The following is a 21,652-nucleotide window of genomic DNA, read 5'->3' as shown; positions in this document are numbered from 1 at the left end:
AAACTAATTTTCTAACAAACCACAAAGTAAAGACACCAGGCGTTCAACCAACAGCAGCCGATAACGCAGGAAGTTTTGATTACAATTTCCCGTTAACCCTGCAGCTTCCCATACAGAAAGGAAAAGTTTTCACCCTCCTCCCTGGTTTATGTTTCCCACAAATACTTTAATGCTTGGGCTAAATATTCCATAGCAAACATAAAAAAAACTCTGGAACCAAAGCAAGGCCACATGTAGATGTTTAATGGTGGAAATGGACAGAGACGTCATTTTCAGTCCTTAAAAAAAAAAAATAATTAACCTCTTGTGCAGCTTTTTACACACGGTCCATTCCCGGTCTCCTGTCCAATCTTCGGACCTCCTCGTTATAATAAGACAATTTGATAAATCTGTACAGAAAGATCTGGATGCAGCTTTACGTTGCAAATTTCTTCTGTTTCATCGGTGGAGGCAGCCGAGTCAGGATGTCAGTGAAGGGTCTCTCCACCAGAACTAACTCCCCGTCGTCCAACAAGTCCATGAAAAGCAAAGGCTGCAGGGCGTCCAACAACAACCGGAAGGGTTAATAAATAAAACGGGGAGAAGGGAAGAGAAAAAAAAATAAATGTCAGTTAAAAGGAAAAAAATCAAATAAAAACCTTAAAAATATATAGATTGTGTTACTCAAAGTAATGTCTAGTCTGGACAATAGTGTCGCAAATACTCAGATTACTATTATGGAGGTTTTCAGTATCGAGACCTATACGGGTTTTTATTCACTGACAATAAGCAGAAATCTCAATATTGAGAAACTGAAGCACAACGTATATTAGAATAAGTTTCAGAACTTCTCTTTATAAAACAAGAAAGCTTTAGGCTGTGTGCACACGATGCAGATTTGCAGCGGATCCGCAGCGGATTTTACCGCGCAGAAACGTTGCATATCAGCATTGTGATGTACAGTAGCCTTAAAATGAATGGAAAAAAAACGCTGTGCAGACGCTGCGGATTTTTCCACGGTACAAAATCTGCAGCATGTTACTTCTTTTGTGCGGTTTTCCCATCTCCCCTGTCACCAAATCCGCAGGGGGATAAACGCAATGGAAAACCGCATGAAAAAAATGGAAGAAATCCGCAGGAAAAATGCAGGTCATTTGACCTGCGGATTTCTTCCATTCTGCGCGGAAAAATCCGCAGGGCAAAAAAGTACGTGTGCACTCAGCCTAAATTTAAAGTGTGAATACCCCTTTAGTGGGACGTGTGGTAAACTGTCTATTCTGACATCCCTGTTTTAGGGATCATTTGTGAGTCCCAATGTTTGATCTATCACAGATCAGATAACTCTCCAAACTTTTGAAAACTAAGGATCGATGTCCTACCTGAAACTTTCTGGTTATTTTAAAGGCATGAGCGTGACTTCGCCTCGCACTCTCCGAAAGCTGCTTCAGCGACTTCTGGTTGACGAGGGCTGTTTTATCATCTGGCAGAGGCTGGAAAAAAATAGTAAATACAATGATATATGGATGCATGCTACAACATAAAAACATTTTTTTTTTTTTAAATATATATATGAAAAAAAAAAAAAGTAGTCTTTTCTTTTTTTGCTATTGGCCAACCATGAAAACTTCTTATTGTTAAATGATCAAAAAAAATATAACATTTTATTTCATCGGCAACCAACAGCAGAAAAAAAAAAAAAATGTAATTTCTCTGTCGATGCAGATCTCATGCAGTACTGCTACTTACCAAGGACTTGTCCAAGACACAGAACATATAGTTATCATGCATAAGAATATGATCAGGCCGCGAGGGGTTAAACGTGATGCCCGTGATTGGCGTATCACGCTCCACCCAATCGCGATGGAGGCCATACTGTAGAACTTTTCGACTCCAGTCTGTGTACTGCTTTTTAGCAATGCTGAACTCCAGGACCTGGGGGGCGAGAGACGGAACATCAAAAGTTGTATCCTACGGCCACACCTGAAGAACGTGTTTCCCAGGACGGAGTTGCACCTACCTGCTGATCGGCGTGAGCAATCACCAGGTCATTAATGGATGGATGGATACTGATTGCAGTAGGAGGAGAACTGTACTGAGGTACTGAACATTCATACTACAGTAAAGACATCATGGGGTTAATTCAAAGAACATAACACACTGGTAATTTCTGCAAACTGCATTAATAAAGGAGATGCCACGCACCTTCAGCTCCTTCACATTAAATACATCAATCTGAGAGTTGGCAGAAGCCACTGCCAGCAGGGATCCATCCGAACTTGCAGCCAAAAGATGCACAGGATGGGAGGACCCTGTGGAGACGAATACACAACATGTGACAAATATATGAAATAGTAAAAAGGATCAGTTATGCTGCGGCTTTGCCATAGTCTGGATGTGGAATAGCCTCATTCAATGGCGCTAACTGGTACATGGCCACCCGCTATGGTTTCCAAATGACGATATTTTTTTCTATGTGGATTTGCTTTCCAATACTCTTCACATTGATTTCAATTGGAAATCCACATTGCTAATCAGTGAGCGTTATTTCTTTATCGCCTTATTGGGGGACACAGAATACCATGGGTGTATGCTGCTGCTGCTAGGAGGCTGACACTAAGCAAAAACAGAAAATTAGCTCCTCCCCGGCAGTATACACCCACCGACAGGCACCAAGCACCCCAGTTTGTGCTTAGTGTCTGTAGGAGGCGGACCGGGATCTCCCAGATCCGCAGTTATTAATCCAATTTTTCCTTTCAGGGTTTAGTTTGAACTTTTTAATCTTTTCTTTTTATCTTTTAGGTTTTTCCGTTGGGAAACAGGGTATACTTATCACCCTGATTTCCTATATCATGCGGCTGAGCGAGCAGTGTGGTGTCATCCACATCGCAACTCTCAGTACCGCAGGCAGGACTTTTCCCTATCACCTTCCGGTGATAAGGGTTGTGGACAGGTGGCTGGTCCTTGCCGAATCCCCCTCCTCACCCCTCTCGGGACAGGGCTGAGAGGAAGACGGCGATCGCAGGTGGTTCAAGCCGTCTTCTGCAGGATGCGGGTACAGAGGACTCCCTTCCCCCCAGCGGCCTGCCGTTTCCCCGTGAGCCCCTGTGGTCATCCTCTTCAGGGACGTCAGGTAAGTGCCTGTACGTTCCCTCCGGCCCCGCATAGGCTTCAGTGCAAGGGAGAAGTTGGACCTTGGGATTACAGGTCCACTGTTTTTGAATCTCCCGCCCTTTCTGCCTGCCGCGCGCTCACACAATGGAATGCGGACACTATCCCTTCCCCTCTTCTAGTCAGGGAGACGCTGCGGATCCCTTCACTCACCGCAGCAGCGTCGCAAGCAGGGGACCGCTTCATATTACTTCCTGAGCGCGGTATGTCGGGGTGGGCAAGGGGTTGCAGCGCCGGCGCGGGCGCCGTCACTTTCACTTTCCCCTCAGCCAGGGGAATTTCTCTGCTCCCTCCTCCGTTCCTCAGCGCGCCTTTTCTAGCCCATCACAGGGCTTCTTTCTCTTTGGAATGCCAGCCTCCCCTCTCTGTCATGCCCCCTCCGTCGCTGGTAGCCAATCACGGCGCAGCCGCTAAGCTCCGCCCCCCATCTTCCAGCACAAGGATTTCCTGGTTTTTCACTCCTTCCTGCGCTGCTTGGGGGACACTTCGGCGTTTCTTCTGCTGCTCGCACAGAATCTCGGTAGGCTCGGCTCTGGGACAGGGATTAGCTCTCCTCGGCAGTTATTCCCTAATTTCTGCGGCCATTCAGTGCAGTTCACTTATGCCCAACCCTTCAGGGGATCTCTGCTTCAGGCCCACCGCTACCTATTACGCCTGTGCGCGCTGTAAAAAGAAGTGGGCATCGGGTCAGTCGTCCCCATTCTGCCCCCCCTGCAGTCCTTCCAATATGTCAGCATCTCAGGAACGCACAGAATCTCGGGCGGAGGGCGCTCTTCCCTCCTCTCTCCCTCCGGAGTGGGCCGTTACAATGTCACAGTCTGTTTCTGACTTGACAAAAGTATCACAGTCGCTGGTCCAGGTCTTAGAACGATTACCTCAGCTATCCTCAGCCACCTCTGCCCCGACCACCTCTCGGGGTGAGTCGTCCGCACCTGACCGCGACCTTCAGAGAGACAGACAGGGAAGGACTTCTAGGAAGCGGGCTCTGTCCACTTCGTCTTCGAGCTCGCAGGGCCCTTCCGCTCCCAGGCCTCCTTCTCCTTCCTCAGAGGACAGCCTTCAGTCAGGCGATGATTCTCATTCGGAAGCTAGCTCAGAGGGGAACAGCGTTTCTAAAACGCGGGACATGGTCGATAGTCTTCTTGCAGCTATCTTCCAAACACTAAAGCTTAAACAGGATGAGGCTCCAGCTCAGGAAAGCTCGGTTCTCCTTAGACGAGCCAGACCTCCGTCTCGAACATTTCCAATCACAACGATTTCGATACTACCTTATCCAAACACTGGGAGCGCCCTGAGCAACGTTTCTCAGGCCGCAAGTACTTGGACGTTCTGTACCCCTTTGACGCAGAACTGCTCTCTAAGTGGTCCAAGGCTTCAGAGGTAGATCCTCCAGTATCCCGGATAGCCTCTAAAACGGTACTCTCGCTGCCTGACGGGGCATCGCTCAAAGATCCTACTGACAGGCAGATAGACTTAGCCAGAGATTCAATCTTTGAGGCATCTGGCGCCTCTCTCTGCCCTATTTTCGCATCCGCCTGGGTGGCGAAGGTCATTTCCGCTTGGGTAAAAATTCTTCGCAGAGGCATCTTAGCGTCAGCTCCTCAAGACGAGTTAGCAGATCTTGCAGATCAGATTAACCAGGCGGGAAAATACCTTTTGGCCGCCTCCTTGGACGCGGCCGGCTGCGTAGCAAGGGCTAACAGCAACATAGTAGCTGTACGCCGAGTCCTTTGGCTAAAGTCATGGAATGCGGACACTACTTCGAAAAAGTCGCTTACCAATCTGCCATTCCATGGCTCTAGGCTCTTTGGAGCAAAGCTGGATCAGATAATTTCCGATGCCACTGGAGGTAAAAGTACTTCGCTTCCCCAGTCTCGACCAAAACGTCCCTTCAACAGAAGGGGGTTTCGACCATTCAGGCCCTTTCGTCCCTTCCCTGCCACGGAGAGAGCCACTCAACAGGATCGGCCGCCTGCCACCAGGGAGCGGGATCAGAGGAAACCTTCCTACAAACCCGCTCCTCGCTGGAGATCTAGAGGACAATATTCCAGATCTGCAGGAGCCAATTCCGGCAGATTTTCGTCTAAGTGACGGGTCACCCCCACCTGGAATTTCTTCCAGGGTGGGCGGCAGACTTTCCTTTTTCGCGGATGCTTGGCTGTCCGTTGTAGACGACGCTTGGGTCAGAGAACTCGTCGCATCCGGTTACAAAATCGAATTTGCTTCACTCCCGAACAGACGGTTTTTCCGGTCTCGGCCTCCGCGACAGCGGGCCCAGGTTCCGGGTTTTCTGCAGGCCATTTCCTCCCTCCTTTCCGCCGGAGTCATTGTTCCCGTTCCCTCAGACGAACGGTTTTCCGGGTTCTACTCCAATATCTTTGTAGTCCCGAAGAAAGACGGCTCTCTTCGTCCTATTCTGGACCTCAAATTGCTCAATCGCCACGTGAAGATTCTTCATTTTAGGATGGAGTCTCTTCGGTCGGTGATTGCTTCCATGGAGCCCAGGGAATTTCTCTGCTCGGTGGACATTCGGGATGCCTATCTGCACATTCCAATATGTGTGCAACATCAGAAGTATCTTCGATTTGCGTTTCAGGGAGACCATTTTCAGTTCACAGCTCTTCCTTTCGGCCTGGCTTCAGCGCCCCGGGTTTTCACGAAGGTGATGGCGACCGTCATGGCCATCTTTCGTCCAGATAAGGGATGATGAGCATCCCTCTGGAGCGATCTTTTGATCAAGGGTTCGTCTCTCTAGGACTGTCTCCGGAGCCTTCAGATAACCCTGGACACTCTCAGCCGCCTAGGTTGGCTGGTCAACAAGGAGAAGTCCATTCTGATCCCCTCCCAGCGTCTGACCTTTCTGGGTATGGAATTCGACACGGAGCTAGCCCGTGTTTTTCTTCCAAAGGAAAAATTTACAACTCTGTCCAAGGGCATCAGAACTCTCAAGAGGCCTGCTCCCATTCCTATTCGGTTCTGCATGAAGGTCCTGGGGAAGAAGGTGGCCTCCATGGAAGCAGTGCCCTTTGCGCAGTTTCACCTTCGCCCCCTCCAGCTGTCTCTGCTTTCAGCCTGGGACAAGACCACGATGTCCTTGGACCGTCCTATTCGGCTTCCTCTCAGAGTGAGGCAGTCTCTCGCTTGGTGGCTACGGCCAGCGTCAGTTCTCCAAGGGAGGTCCTTTCTTCCGCCTCAGTAGCAAATCATCCCCACCGATGCGAGCCTCCTAGGATGGGGAGCCGTGTTCCATCAGAAAGCGGCCCAAGGCCGCTGGAAGCCACAGGAGTCTCTCCTTCCAATCAATCTTTTGGAGATCAGGGCAATTTTCTTGGCCCCTCTTTATTGGCAGCCCCTCCTCTCCGGCAAGCCGGTCCGTATTCAGTCGGACAACGCCACGGCTGTGGCGTACATAAACCATCAGGGGGGCACGCGCAGCAAACAAGTAATGTCAGAAGTGGCCAAGATATTACGCTGGGCAGAACGTTACGTTCCGACAATCTCCGCCGTCCATATTCCAGGGGTGGAAAATTGGGCAGCCGACTTTGAGTCGCCAGGGCCTAGCGTCCGGCGAATGGTCCCTGCACCCCGTGGTTTTCTCTCAGATATGCGACCGTTGGGGCACCCCGGATGTCGATCTCATGGCTTCTCGGATGAACCACAAGGTGCCACAGTTCGTAGCCAGGTCCAGGGACCCTCTAGCCGTCGCATGCGACGCACTGGTGACTCCGTGGTCCCAGTTTCAACTTCCGTATCTGTTCCCGCCTCGGGCATTGATCCCTCGGGTGGTCAAAAAGATAAAATCGGAAGGCGTACCAGTGATTCTAGTCGCTCCAGATTGGCCAAGACGGCCTTGGTACGTGGAACTGGTCAACATGCTCGCGGACGTTCCCTGGAGGCTTCCGGACCGTCCAGACCTTCTCTCGCAAGGCCCCCTTTACCACGAGAATTCTCAGTCTCTGAGTTTGACGGCATGGCCGTTGAGACCGCAATTCTGAAGTAATCAGGTCTGTCCAGTCAGGTTATTCAAACTATGATCAGAGCCAGGAAACCAGCTTCTTCCCGCATTTACTATAGGTACTGGAAGGCTTTTTTCCGTTGGTGTGATGATAAAGGAGTCTTCCCAATGTCCTTTTCTATCCCATCTATCCTTGGTTTTCTTCAGTCTGGGTTGGACGCGGGTCTGTCCCTCAGTACGCTCAAGGGCCAAGTTTCCTCTCTCTCTATCCTCTTCCAAAGAGAGCTAGCTTCTCTACCACAGGTCAAAACTTTTCTGCAAGGGGTTTCCCACGTGGCTCCTCCTCATCATTCGCCAATAGATCCGTGGGATCTCAACCTCGTTCTTGGCGCTCTCCAGGACATCCCTTTGTCCCTTCTCTCTTGGAAGGTCACCTTTTTGATCGCCATTTCATCCATCAGAAGGGTTTCTGAATTGGCGGCCTTGTCATGTCGTTCCCCTTACCTCATTCTCCATCAGGACAAAGCCGTCCTCAGGCCCGTTCCTTCTTTTCTTCCAAAGGTGCTTTCCATATCAATGAGGATATCGTCCTTCCTTCTTTTTGTCCCGCTCCGTCTCATCCTCTTGAGAAGTCTCTCCACAAACTGGACGTAGTTAGAGCCCTGCGTGTCTATCTTGCCAGGACCTCTTCCTTTCGTCTGTCCGATTCCTTGCTGATCATCTCTGAAGGTCGTCAGAAGGGCCTTCCGGCTTCCAAATCCACGATCGCTCGCTGGATTCGTTCTACCATTCTGGAAGCGTATCGTCTTCAGGAAAAGCGGCCCCCTCCGGGAGTAAGAGCTCACTCCACCCGGGCTGTGGCGGCTTCGTGGGCTGCTCGTCACCAGGCCTCGGGCATGCAAATTTGCAAGGCTGCAACCTGGTCATCTTTGCACACCTTCACGAGGTTCTACAGGGTTCATACCCAGGCTTCGTCTGATGCTGTGGTTGGTAGGAAGGTTCTGCAGGCGGCGGTGGCGCACCGGCCGACCTGAGCCTTTCGGTTACTTTCATTCCTTTTTGCTGTTCCCACCCTTGGGACTGCTTTGGGACGTCCCATGGTATTCTGTGTCCCCCAATAAGGCGATAAAGAAAGATGGATTTTTGGTTCTTACCATAAAATCTCTTTCTTGGAGCCTTCATTGGGGGACACAGCACCCTCCCTGTTTAAGTTGTACCGTGTTGGGTCTTAGAGTCCCTTGTTGGGTTGGTACATATGTTTCGAGTTTTTCTCGTTGCTTCTCCTACTGCTTTTTCACCAACTGAGGTGCTTGGTGCCTGTCGGTGGGTGTATACTGCCGGGGAGGAGCTAATTTTCTGTTTTTGCATAGTGTCAGCCTCCTAGCAGCAGCAGCATACACCCATGGTATTCTGTGTCCCCCAATGAAGGCTCCAAGAAAGAGATTTTACGGTAAGAACCAAAAATCCATCTTTTTTGCATGTTTTGCTCTCTTTTTTACCAACATTTTGAAAATCTTCCCACAACAAGGGCCTTAGAAAACATGGCGCTTCCCACCAAATATGTAAACCTAACAGACTAAGGAAGCATGTTGCCATAAAATACGCATTGCTTTATTAAAGTACATACAAGACACACATACATAATAAAAGGAGATGTGTATACCAGTGGGTGTCACAGATACATAGCATCCAAAAAATGGAGAATAGAGGGCTCAAAACACAATACTGTACCGCCAAAAAAGAAATACAATATGATCATCATGTGGGCGCTGTATTATAATTTACTGTAGTCATGCGCCCAAATGTATCATATGCTACTATAATTGTATACATGGAAAATCCTGAGTGTGAACATCATCCTGACGGTAAGTCAGGGGGCATAATACAAACAAGTTTACCCCCATTAAATTTATATGGTAGCAGTCCCTCATAAAGGAGTATACATGACCTGTGACACCGCAATCCCCGACGCGCGTTTCGCCTTAGCTTCGTCCTGGGTGGTGAATGGTATACAATTATAGTAGTATATGATACATTTGGGCGCATGACTACAGTAAATTATAATACAGCGCCCACATGATGATCATATTGTATTTCTTTTTTGGCGGTACAGTATTGTGTTTTGAGCCCTCTATTCTCCATTTTTTGGATGCTATGTATCTGTGACACCCACTGGTATACACATCTCCTTTTATTATGTATGTGTGTCTTGTATGTACTTTAATAAAGCAATGCGTATTTTATGGCAACATGCTTCCTTATTTTGAAAATCTTGCAGTGGGGAAAGAGAACAAAATAAAAGGGACAAGTTACTACTTTGATGCAGATTCCTTACATCATCCACTCCAAACATAATCAAAAGAAAACCAGTAAAAGCTTCAAAAACCTCTTCAAAACCACTTCTAAAACAGCATAAGGTTATGTGAAACACGACGTCTTTTTCAGGCAGAGTCCACTCGAAAAACATTTACAATAACTAAAAAGAATGAACAGATGCCCGGCAATGTCAAAATGACTTACTGTTCACATGTTCAGCCTTTCTGAGCTTATTTTAACAGCTTAAAAAGGAACCTGATACATGCAGCTCAATCTACAGGCAGTATGCATCAGGGAAAAACACACTTTACAAACTACAGAGCCGCATAAGAGACTAGTCCAACAGGCTTGTCCGCTGCCCTTGATTGACAGGTCTCTCCCAATATGTGAACAGGGACAGATCACTCAGGGGCACAAAACCTCAGCGTGTTCCCCGGCATCTAAAAGGCACGGAGTAGCTAAAATTCCCCCCCAAAAATGCATGGATTTTGACATGGAAATCCAGGTTACATTTTTCAGCTTTAAAAAAACAAAAAAATCCATGTGAACAAACCTTAACAAGTTAACTATTCTTTTTTTTTCCCCCCCCCATGACGTAGATTTTAAAATCAGAGGTGGACAACTTTACTAGTTGAAGCTGGAGGTGGTTGATCAATAGATTTTAAGCAGAATTATGAGCCAAAATCAGTGAAATAGGCATCAAGTGAACATACACTATGGGAGGTTTTTAGGGAATCACAAATTGGTGACCTTAATCAATTTGAGGCTGTTGAGGGTTATACTCCAGAAACCTCCAAAACAGCAAAACAAAATGGCCTCAGTAAAAAGCACAAAGGTGCGTGTACAGAAGTGCCGCTGGTTTTGATAACCGCGCCAGCCAGCACCGCGGACATGATGTTCTTCTGATCAGATTTTTTTTTCTATATAACAATATGATTTCCAGTACCTGTTGGCGGCTCCAGGGTGTGACGGTGTTGGCAAGCACCCTCCGATAGCTCTAGGACATGAACGCGTCCCCCCTCTGACCCTATGTAGAGCCGTTTAGAGTCAGGGGAGAAAAGAAGCTGCAGAGCTCCAGTCTGAGGCACTTTGGGAACCTGTTTCAAGATAAAAGACATTTATTATGTGAGGATATATAATATACAGTGTTTGAGTCTGCGTGTGTTTGGCGCTCGGCAGATCAAACTCACCCGGGTGATACTTATATTGTTGTTGTCGTAGTGCAGCCTATGAAGAAACAGACGGGAGGTTGTGGCATAAGAAAGCCATGAGCCACAGCGGGAGATGGCGCTACAGCGAATACACTCAGACCCCTGAAAGAGAAAGAAAATGAGAGTGGTCACCCCCAACAAACCTAAACACATTAGGCAATGCTTTGACATATGTATGTGCATATATATTTGCGCACACACACAGTTGGGATATTTTTTTTAGCATTTTTTCCTTATGTTTTTGCACCGAAGAGCCAGTGCAAAATATATAGATGGCTGCATGAACCACGCATATCTCCAACCCCTCGCTCCAGTGACTCAGTGCTGCCACCCACTGGCATTGCTCACCTTTCTCTTCAGCTGCAAAAGAAGTTCTTCTTCCTGACTGACATTTAGAAGATCCCCATCGATACCTACAACAAAGTTCCAAAAATGAAAGCTTTCATAATTATCTGACGGCGCCAATTATTTGTAGGCTATACATAATAAATTATCACTTATCCTATCCAACTGGCTTTCTAAAGTTTTCTTATTTGATGAGTATTTCACCGTCTGGACTGTCTTTTGAGCGACCAAAGCAGTTATGATGTAAATATTTATTGCAAATTTCCAGGATTCACGCTTATTTAAAAGGGTTGTCTATATATATTTTTTCTTACTATGGGCCTAAAAAGTAAACAGGCAGGTAGTTGCTAACTACCTGCCTGCTCTATCCGGTGTCGGCTCAAACCTGTCATGGACCTCCTCCCAACGATTTTGCTGCTTCACATCAACACAGCAGCTCTTCTTCTGGGCTGCTTTGTCAACAGGGCATGACTGCTGGCATCATGCTGATTGACAGTCGGCTCCATGCACACTGACTGCCAGCTACCCGTTGCCTATCAACATTACGTCGTCAATCACGCCTGCCCCGTCATCAGGGCAGAGCGGAAAAGAAGCCGCTACTCTGTTAATGTGATGTCAGTGGAAGCCACAGACTTGCCAGCAGAGGAGGTCTGTGACTGCTGAGATCAGCGCCAAGCACAAGAGGCCAGTAGGTACCAGCCTCTTAAGTTCTTAGGGCCATAGTTTAAAAAAAAAAAAAAGAAAAAAAAAAAAAAGAAGGACATAGACACTTAACGGTAACAGAACTTCTCAGAGCCCATGACGGCACCTGTACATCCGTGGTGCAGTCATGGGGGAAGGAGAAAGACACAGATACTTACCGGTAACAGGATTTCTCAGAACCCGTGATGGCACCACGGATGTACGGGTGACATTATGGGGGAAGGAGAAATTAACTAGTCCTAGTTAACCCCCTTAATGGTTATTACACATGTAGCAAATACTATATTTTTTGGATTACAAGATGCACTTTTTCCCCCCTTAAATTTGGGGGGAAATTGGGGGTGGATCTTTTCATCCGAATGTAGCTTCCCGGCTGTGGTGGAACGGAATCCCAGCTGGCAGCAGGAGTGGGGCAAAGCTGTGAGTCCCAGGCTGATAAGAGGGGGTGGTTGGTGGTGCAAGGGCTCCGCCGACATTTTGTGAAAGCCAGCGGTCCCGCACTTTCCATGCTTTTCAATGCGGGCTTTCACAAAAACCACCACATCCAACCAGCCTGGGGCCCAAAGCATCTCCTGCCTCCCCAACTTTCTGCGGCAGCAACCCTACCACCTGGGACCCCACTCTACAGCCATGCCTCAGGTTAGCTACTGTAAAAGCTTGTTATAACAAGCACCACCATTTTATTTTTAAAAAATGTCCCTATTTTTCTTCCAAAAATTTGAGGTGTGTCTTATAATCTGCAAAATACAGTATTTAATCTCTCTCTCTGACTAGGGGGTGTAGTTCCTATTTTACACTAGCCTTATTGAAAAGAAACTACCCCTTTAACCACTTCCCTCGTGCTCATACATTATTAAATGGGAATAAGCAGAGATGCAGTGTACAGTACAGAGGAAGCAACAAGTCTGACTTTCTTAGAAATACCTGATGCATAAATTGTGAGCTCACAGCTTCCTCATTAATATAGGTATTTGATGTTTTGACCCGCTTACCTGATTCATTTGTCTGTCCCAGTCGCCACAACTCAAGATGTTCAGGGAACTGGAAGAGAAGCAGTCGGGAGGCTTGGGCACAAGATATAAGATGGCGCTGTTGAAAGAGACAGATTAACAATAAACATCCCTGCATGGGATAGTAACTTTTATCAGCCATATCCAGACTTACGTGTGGAAAAGTTATTTTTCTTAGAGCAGCTTCGTAGGATTTAGTTTGCACCTTTTCCATCAACGGCCGGGAAACAATGTGACCATCAACACCTGTGAAGACAAGGAGAAGCTTTAGAAACAATGCAGGAGAAAGTGACTTCTAAACTAATCCGCAGGTGGGGGGTGGGTGTCTGACGTACCACCAGAGATGAGAGCGGTGCTGCTGTGCGCTACAGCTCTTACGTCGTGAGTGTGATATCGAAATGGCTTTGTGCAAATCCACTGCTGTTCTGGTTTTCCTGCTTGAACGGACAAATGCTGGAACTGGAAGATGACGCCCTGAGCCGTGCCCACCAGCAGGCTGTCCTCTGTCTGCAGGACAAACAACAGGACGGGTGAGAATTGTAATTCAGAAGCTTATAACACAAACACCCAGTGAGCAGGAGTATCACCTTGGCCACGGCGAGACACAGGAGGTCACAGCTGGCCACGTTGTACGTGCGGAGAAGAGTTCCGTTCTTTATCTCCCAGAACTGCAGTTTTCCTGTTGAATCTGCACTGACGATTTCTCCGCAGGAGAGGACGGCCACACTCCACACAATGCATTCACGCTTCCTCCCACTCACCGGCCGGAGGTCCAGCTTCATTGTATGTAGAAGGTGACCTAATGTGAATCAACATATGTTAGACTAAGCTGGGTGCAGAGTGCGTTTGTGCCCAGAGTCAGGATTTCCCAAGACACCAACAGTGTCATATAGATATGATATTTTATCAGTCTGTACAAAATGACTGATCAAACCAGGCTCAGTTGTTCAGTGCACCCTTGGGATGGCAGAGAAGTTCAGTGCAACTTCCCATCAACTTTTTTTTTTTCTTCATTCACCTCCTCCTCTTCCTCTCTGATTGACAGCTCTGGCTTTGCAAGAGAATAGAGATAAATCGAAAACAAGCTTGGTAGTGCATTGAACTGCTCAGCCACCCCAAGGGTGCACCGAACGTTTGTGCTTGGTTTGAAAAGTCATTTTGCAGTGACAGACTCCCTTCAAGAGAAACACTCAAAAAAAACAATTGAATCACTGTGTGGTGCCTAATGCCCAGCGGGTGCAGGCTGCGGGGTATCTCTCCCTTTTAAAAAGTTGGCCATAAACTTTAATCCAATGCATTTACATTAATCTCCTAAGGGTTTCTTCTTACATCTAGAGACACGTTTGCTCCAATCTATAGCATATGCCATACCAGTAATTTCATGTGCCATTTCAGAATAAGGTATCGAGTGTACACAAGGAATAACACTAGTACTGGGCTTGGCCATTACATTACTTGTGTCCTGCAGTTTTTGCACTTTCCGCTCTGCACTAGAAAGCTCAGCAATTTAACCTTGTGCTTTTTTTAATGCTATTAGTACCCTCCAGCTTTGCCTTCATTCCCTCTCCATAAACTGTTACAGGCAGCAGGTTTCATTTGATCCATTACTGTACATAGATTTACAGACAAGATTTGAGCAGCTGGGGTGTTCAAGGCTACTTGTTTAAGTGCAGCTTCTATAAAGTTATTAGGGTGGCTCATGTTTCTCTGCACAGTTTTCAGCCAGAGGAACACTGCAGGAACCAGTGTTGCAGGTCGGACCCTGACAGATCATTAAATGAGGTTCAAGCCTCGCCATATACCTGTACTTTTTAAGATGGGACTATGTAATTAAGCATTAAACGTGTTTCCGGGCTTGGGGTTTAATTCTGCGGTCACTATACTGCCAGCAAACTGTAAGGACATACAAGTCTACAGTCACAGAGTGACTGCACACTTGAACCCCAAGCTTGGAAAACCACTTCAAATCCTCAAAAAGGATACAACAACAGTAAAATCCAGTGCAGTATCCCAATATGACCAGAGTTGCAAAAGCTTTCTACTTTGATGTGACCACACACCCTGCGTCATATTCACCTGATGAGACGCTGAATACTTTGATGACATTGACAGAACCAGTGACAATTTGAGATCCTGATGGATGCCACGCCAGACATAGGATACGATCTGCACAGGGAGATAGAGAAAAAAAAAATTAGGTGACATTTGTCCATCAGCATCAGCCAGAAGAAGGCGACTACATCAAATAATCGTCCAGCAATCACCTTTTTGCCGATCCAAGATCTTCTCAAAGACAATTTTCTCGGGTGTAATGCTAAAAAGCTTCACAGAGCCATCTTCACAGCAAACCTACAATGTAAAGAAATGCAGCAGCAATGAAATGAATGGAGATCACACAACTAAAACAAGGATTAAGTACAAATGTGAAGGACGTGGTACGTACAGCAAGGTGGGTGCTGCTGGGATTGGCCGCAATGCCCCAGATGGGTCCTCCGAAAGCATCCAAGGAATATTTAACACAGAGCCTGTTCAGATCATACTCAATGATCTCTCCATTCAGACCAGAAGAGAAAAGCCGCTCACCGGCGGCCGCCCAGCAAATGGACTCCGTGGACCTCCTGTCATCTCCAGGAATAATCTGCACAACAAACACGGTCATATACTAACTTTCCGTTAACAAAAAAAAAATCCATACAGGGAGTTGTAGTTTCGAAATAGCTGGACATCGACAACACTATGTGCATTTATTTTTATACCTTTTCCTGGTAGTAGTTGGCAGAAAAGTTGTAAACTTCTATAGATCCATCATTACGAGCCACAGCGAGTCTATCGGTCTGGTCTGAATATGCCATACAGCGCACGCCAGACGGGACATAGTCAAAGAAGCGGACGCGGTGCACCGTGAATTCCCCCATCTTTACAAAATAACATAAGAAACGAATTTGGCAATTATTATGCATTACTTAAATAGCGCCATTATATTCTACAGTGCATTACATACATTACCATCACTGTCCCCATTTGGGACTCACAATCCACATTCCCTATCAGCATGTGTTTGGAATGAGGGCGGAAACCCACACAAACACGGGGAGAACATACAAACTCCTTGCAGATGTTGTCCTTGGTGGGACTTGAACCCAGGACTGCAAGGCAACAGTGCTAACCACTGAGCAGCCCATATGAGCCCACGGACCAGGGCTGGTGGCAAAGTGTCACCGAGACATTTGCTACATCAATGTCTGACCACAGCAGGTTAACCTCTTAGTTGCTTGCTGTCAATTGTGAAACTGGGCTCCATAGGAGAGGGATAGTTTTTTCAAAAGATTGTGATATTATAGTATTGCAATGTGTTGCACAAGTGAGAAATGTAAAAACAAGTTAAACGCTACTTCATCTCCAAAAGAATTAGAATAAAAAGGGATCAGAACGTCATACAGGCCCCACAATGGTAACGATAAAAACCACAGCTCTTACCGCACAGAGCGGGCCGGACACAGCCGGATGGACCCGAAAATACAAACGAAGGCGAGGAAGAGAAGAAACAAAGCGACTGAGGGCCCGTCTAGCCCCGGAGCGGCCCCCTACATGGCTCTATAACCCCACATGTACGGCGCAGGCTGCCATATCATATAATGGACACCCTGCAGCAATGGCCGGGATTGGAGATTGCTCTGATCCGGTCTTATCCCCCTCCAGACGCTGCAATCACTGAAGACCGCGAGCGACATCTCAACAACCCGCAAGGAACACAGAACACCCCAACCCTACAGCTCACCCCACAGCGGCCGATGGAGGGGTCCGAGCCCCATATGCTGGGGAGGTATTGGGTCTATGGATGTCAGTGGTCAGCAATGTGGAATTCTTCACAGGCTGCAGAACTACAGCACCCAGCATGTCCTGAGATGTGAAGGCACGCTGGGAATTGTAGTTCTGCCATGACTGGAAAGCCACGAACTGCTGAGCACAGACCCTCAGAAAGCTCCAGTATTGGGGGAAGGAATATATAATGCCAGGTACAGTCGGTATACAGCACACTCACCGTCTCCACCGGCGCTGCTCCCGCTCCTCCTCACGTGTGCTGCTCAGTGAACCGGAAGCGGAAACACGTCACCGCTCAGGTCCCGCCCCTCCTCGCTGAGGCGCCAAGTTCAGTTCCCTCAGGGGCGGCCGCGGAGCAGGATGGTGCAGATAGTTGTGTCCAGGTCAGTTATGCTGTAGAACTACTAGTCCCAGCACGTCCTGTCTCACTCATACCCTGCACACATCGCCTGTCCAATCCCCTTCCTACAGACGTGTAGTACTACACGTCCCAGCATGTCTTGTTTTCCTGATTCTGTAAGTCCTGTAGAATTCCATAAGTTCCAGTAGTCCCAACCATGCTTTATGTAAAGGCGAATACAAGTCCCATCAAGCCCTGCCTTTCATTCTGTAGCTGCGGGATAACTACAGTTCCCAACATGTCCTGTCATTCTAATTATGGGCCTATTGTAGGACTGCAAATCCCAGCATGCCCTGTGGTTGATTCAGTTGGGACTACAAATCCCAGCATGCCCTGTGGTCGATTCATTTGGGACTACAAATCCCAGCACGCCCTGTGGTTGATTCAGTTGGGACTACAAATCCCAGCACGCCCTGTGGTTGATTCAGTTGGGACTACAAATCCCAGCATGCCCTGTGGTTGATTCAGTTGGGACTACAAATCCCAGCATGCCCTGTGGTTGATTCAGTTGGGACTACAAATCCCAGCATGCCCTGTGGTTGATTCAGTTGGGACTACAAATCCCAGCACGCCCTGTGGTTGATTCAGTTGGGACTAAAAATCCCAGCATGCCCTGTGGTATATAACGTCACAGCTGTGCGACTATAAATCCCAGCACGTACAGCTATTGATTCTGTAACTGTTGTAGAACTACAATTCCCATCATGCCCTGTGGGTGTGAGATCCTGCAGAGGTTGCAGGTGGTGCCTCCAGTCTGCCAGGATGTAAATGACCCTTTGCTGTCAGTGCGTATCCCAGACTATGATGGTACCGGCCGCGCTGATCTCACCCTCTGTCATTACAGGGACGTCCAGGGGCAGCCTGCGGAGTGGTTACTGATGGAGCTGCAGGGAGAGATCGAAGCCCGGGAACAGGATGGATTAGCCGGGAAGGTGATGGGCGACCTGCACTACACCATGGAGGTGAGCCGGGACCGTCCGTCACCAGTGTGCGGCATCTGGTACAGACCTCCACACAATGTGCAAAACCACAAGTGAGAGAGTAGCCATCAATTCATCTTCTGGGACCTTCCAATAACTCTGATCCGGGATGTTTAACCCCTCAGTGACCACAGCTTCAATAGCAAGTGCTACCTGTGTCACCTCACGACACTAATGGGCTGCAATGCCAGCCTAATAAGCATTTCCTTTGAGGGTATGTGCACACATTGCGGATTTGCTGCGGATCCGCAGAGGATTTGCCGCTGCGGATCTGCAAGTGATGTACAGTACAATGCTATTCTATGGGGAAAAAAAAACGCTGTGCACATGCTGCGGAAAAATCAGCGTGGAAATGCTGCGGGTTTTCTTCCCCAGCATGTCAATTCTTTGTGCGGATTTCACAGCATTTTTAACACCCATTCTATTATAGGAATCCACATCTGTAAAAAACAGATTCTGCGCTGAAAATTCCGCACACGAATCCGCAACGTGTGCACATACCCTAAAGAGGCTATCAGGACATGTAATATTGATGACCAATCTTTAAATTGGTGGGGGTCCAACACCCCCACCGCTCTGCTATTATCAGCAGCTAATCGAGGTGGCAGTGATCAAACCTCCCACTGGTCTCATATTGATGGCCTGTCTGGTTCATAGGTTATCATAGGTTAGCGTTGTGATTGAATGACCATATGTGGGCAGGCTACAGGCTGTCAGTGGGCTGTATTTTTTTTTTTTTTTTTAATTATTATTTTCAGCTGTTAGAAAAGTACAAGTCTCAGCAAGACACACTGCGTCCAAGTGCACAAAAAGCAAAATATCTCTAAAGAGCAGCAGAGCATTGGTGATATGGTGTCACAGATGTGAACAGTGCCAGTTCACGATCTGCGTTGAATCTTCTACCCCAAAAATCTATTAATAGGATTATTGGCATCCTGTGAAGTTGGCGCTCTCACAGTATTATCAGATACTTGTGCCTGGAGATGTAATAGTTGGTAATTGCTGGAAAATTATTAATTTGTGGGCTTTCAAACCAGGAAAAGTGGAAAAAAAAATGTATATCTACAGTGGAGAAAATAATTATTTGATATACTGCAAATTAAGCTGGCACTGAAGGTGCTTGTGCTGTTGCTAATAAGGACCGATATACAGATGGTGGAGTTCCGAATGGAAATAGTTGCGGCAGTGTGTCCGTCCTATATTTAGTCTATCGTATTAGGGGTTGAGGTCCACACTGTAGAATCGGGAGCGCTCCAGCCGCAGAAAAATGTCATCTGGTACTCGGAGAGAGCGTGACCTCACAAAAAAGTATGGAGGCCAGTAGTGACCTAAAAACTAACCAACGTGTTTCGAGGAGTTCATGGCTCCTCTTCCTCAGTGTGTCCTCATTGGGTTTCAGTTCCCTCCAGATTTTCTCTTGGGTTCAGGTCTGGAGACTGGCTAGGCCACTCCAGGAACTTGAAATGCTTCTGACGGAACCACTCCTTAGTTGCCCTGGCTGTGTTTTTGTTTTTTGTCATGCTGGAAGACCCAGCCATGACCCCTCTTCAATGCTCTTACTGAGGGAAGGAGGTTGTTGGCCAAAATCTTGTGATACTTGACCCCATCCATCCTCACTACAATACGGTGCAGTCATCCTGTCCTCTTTGATGAAAAGCGCCCACAAAGTTAAATGTTTCCCCACCATGCTTCACAGTCGGGACGGTGTTTTGGGGATTGTGCTCATCCTTCTTCTTCCTCCAATCATAGCGAGTGGAGTTGATACCAAAAAGTTCTATTTTGGTCTCATCTGACCACATGACCTTCTCCTATGCCTCCTCTGGATTATCCAGATAATCATTGGTGAACTTCAAACGGGCCTGGACATGTGCGCGCCCTGCAGGATTTTAATCCATGATGGCGTAGTATGTTACCTAACAGTAATGTTTGAGACTGTGGTCCCAGCTCTCTTAAGGTCATTAATCAGGTCCTCCCGTGTAGTTCTCGGCTGAGTCTTGATTTTTATCAGAATCATACTTATCCCACGAGGCGAGATCTTACATGGAGCCCCGGACCGAGGAAGATTGACAGTCATCTCGTGTTTCTTCCATTTTTTAATATTTGTGCCAACAGTTGTTGCCTTCTCACCAAGCTGCTTGCCTGTTGTCCTGCAGCGCTTCCCAGCCTTATGGAGGTCTACAATTGTCATCCCTTAGACAGATCTTTGGTCTTGGCCATGGTGGAAAGGTTGGAGAGTGATTGAACTTGTGGACAGTTGTCTTTTATATAGCTAATGAGTTCAAACAGGTGCAATTAATACAGGTAATGAGTGCAGAGTAGGAGGCTTCTTAAAGAAAAACTAACAGGTCTGTGAGAGACAGAATTCTCACCGGTTGCTAGGTGATCAAATACTCATTTCATGCAATAAAATGCAATTTAATTATGTAAAAATCATACAATGTGCTTTACTGTTTTTTATTTTTAGGTTCTGTCTCTCACAGGTGAAGTGTACCTATGATAAAAATTACAGACCTCTCCATTCTTTGTAGGTGGGAAAACTTGCAAAATCGACAGTGTATCAAATATTCTCTCCACTGTATATCGAGTTTGAGTGTAATACTATATGAAGCCACTAGGTGTCATATGCATCCACAATATTCAGATCACAGGCTACTTTTTCTTTACAGTGATCTACACGCTGCAATGCCATATCACACGGAGGTGCCCAGTGCAACATTTTAATGAATACTCTATATACGGAGGACATATATTTCTCCTCCCCTGAGCTTATTGCTATTTTGTATTGTTCTTCTCCAGGGGGTTCCTGTTCTTATCATCGGACATCACATCTTATACGGTAAAGTTGTTCGTCTTGAGAAGCCGTTTGCAGTTCTGGTGAAGAGCACCAGGTCCTCCTCATCAGACGCAATGGACACGGGAGATGTGACAGAGACAAAATACAATGTCACCGCGCTGATTAAGAGGAAGATCATTTTTAAAACCCGCCCAAAACCCATCATCACTAATGTGCCCAAGAAGGTGTGAGGAGCAGGAGACGGGCAGTGTGGTGCAGTGTGGTGGAGCAGAACTTCGTCTGCAACCCTGGACTCCTTAGGGACCAGGAGATGTGAGCCTTGATTTGCAGTCTGTCATATTCCTCCAACTCCCCAGTTGGCACACCTAAGACCACCGAGTAGGTGAAATCGCATCATGTATTTGTTAGGGCACCTGTAAAATGTTTAGTCAGTGGGAATTCTCTAGGGGTTGTCCAGGGAAAACAAGTTATCTAATGTTTACAATCTAGGTCATAACTTACTTGGGTCTGAACGTCTGGAAACGAACCAATATGGGAACTTTTATCCTTTTAATAGATGGGGCAGCAGGTCACACCCCCGACAGCCACTCTTATTCATTCTTTATCAATAAGTTACCACCTAGAACGTGTTTGAGCTGGGCAACCCTGTTAACTGCTACTTTTTAGTAGGAGGACTATTTCTTACACCCATTACTGAGATCTTCAATTCCCAGGAAATATTAATCTCACAGGTCCAGTAATGGGGCACTGAGCATAGTAGTGATGCGTTTTGTAAAAAAAAGAAAGTTTTCTTTTTTTTTTGCTTCAATTTTCTGATTTTTGTATCCAAAATGTATAATATGTTTTGCTATAAAGAAAACCAACCCTCACTTGTATTAAATAATTAAAATTTATGGGTAATAAGGGACCAGGACTGCTATAACCATTCTGTGTAATAGACCGGATGGACCCTCCTCGATGAAGTCCACGT

The 21,652-nt window shown here is 46.9% G+C and overlaps 2 protein-coding genes across 4 annotated transcripts; one reads left to right on the top strand and one right to left on the bottom strand.

Moving 5' to 3' along the window:
• Positions 1-222: 222 nt before the first annotated feature.
• On the bottom strand, positions 223-16,867 carry UTP4 (UTP4 small subunit processome component). 2 transcript variants are annotated; one of them, XM_073584064.1, is made up of 17 exons: positions 16,729-16,867; positions 15,443-15,601; positions 15,130-15,324; positions 14,951-15,035; positions 14,763-14,852; positions 13,274-13,485; positions 13,022-13,193; positions 12,841-12,932; positions 12,669-12,765; positions 10,978-11,042; positions 10,609-10,731; positions 10,365-10,515; positions 2,182-2,288; positions 1,997-2,092; positions 1,726-1,911; positions 1,359-1,469; positions 223-532 (listed from the first exon to the last, which is right to left on the bottom strand). In XM_073584064.1, exons 2-17 carry the CDS (start codon positions 15,599-15,601, stop codon positions 416-418), a joined length of 2,058 nt encoding a protein of 685 aa, XP_073440165.1. In that variant the 5' UTR covers positions 16,729-16,867; the 3' UTR covers positions 223-415. The 2 variants fall into 2 exon arrangements, with proteins under 2 accessions (XP_073440165.1, XP_073440174.1); XM_073584073.1 differs by lacking the exon at positions 16,729-16,867 and adding an exon at positions 16,465-16,637.
• Positions 16,753-21,551, top strand: CHTF8 (chromosome transmission fidelity factor 8). 2 transcript variants are annotated; one of them, XM_073584114.1, is made up of 3 exons: positions 16,753-16,891; positions 17,753-17,870; positions 20,685-21,551. In XM_073584114.1, exons 1-3 carry the CDS (start codon positions 16,869-16,871, stop codon positions 20,910-20,912), a joined length of 369 nt encoding a protein of 122 aa, XP_073440215.1. In that variant the 5' UTR covers positions 16,753-16,868; the 3' UTR covers positions 20,913-21,551. The 2 variants fall into 2 exon arrangements, with proteins under 2 accessions (XP_073440215.1, XP_073440223.1); XM_073584122.1 differs by lacking the exon at positions 16,753-16,891 and adding an exon at positions 17,535-17,672.
• Positions 21,552-21,652: the final 101 nt, after the last annotated feature.

The sequence above is a fragment of the Dendrobates tinctorius genome, unplaced genomic scaffold (genome assembly GCF_039654945.1).
Source record: "Dendrobates tinctorius isolate UK_male_01 unplaced genomic scaffold, ASM3965494v1 ptg000009l, whole genome shotgun sequence".
NCBI classification, from domain to species: Eukaryota; Metazoa; Chordata; class Amphibia; order Anura; family Dendrobatidae; genus Dendrobates; species Dendrobates tinctorius.
The sequence above is the reverse complement of the archived record's forward strand: the minus strand, read 5'-3'. Positions and strand labels throughout refer to the sequence as shown.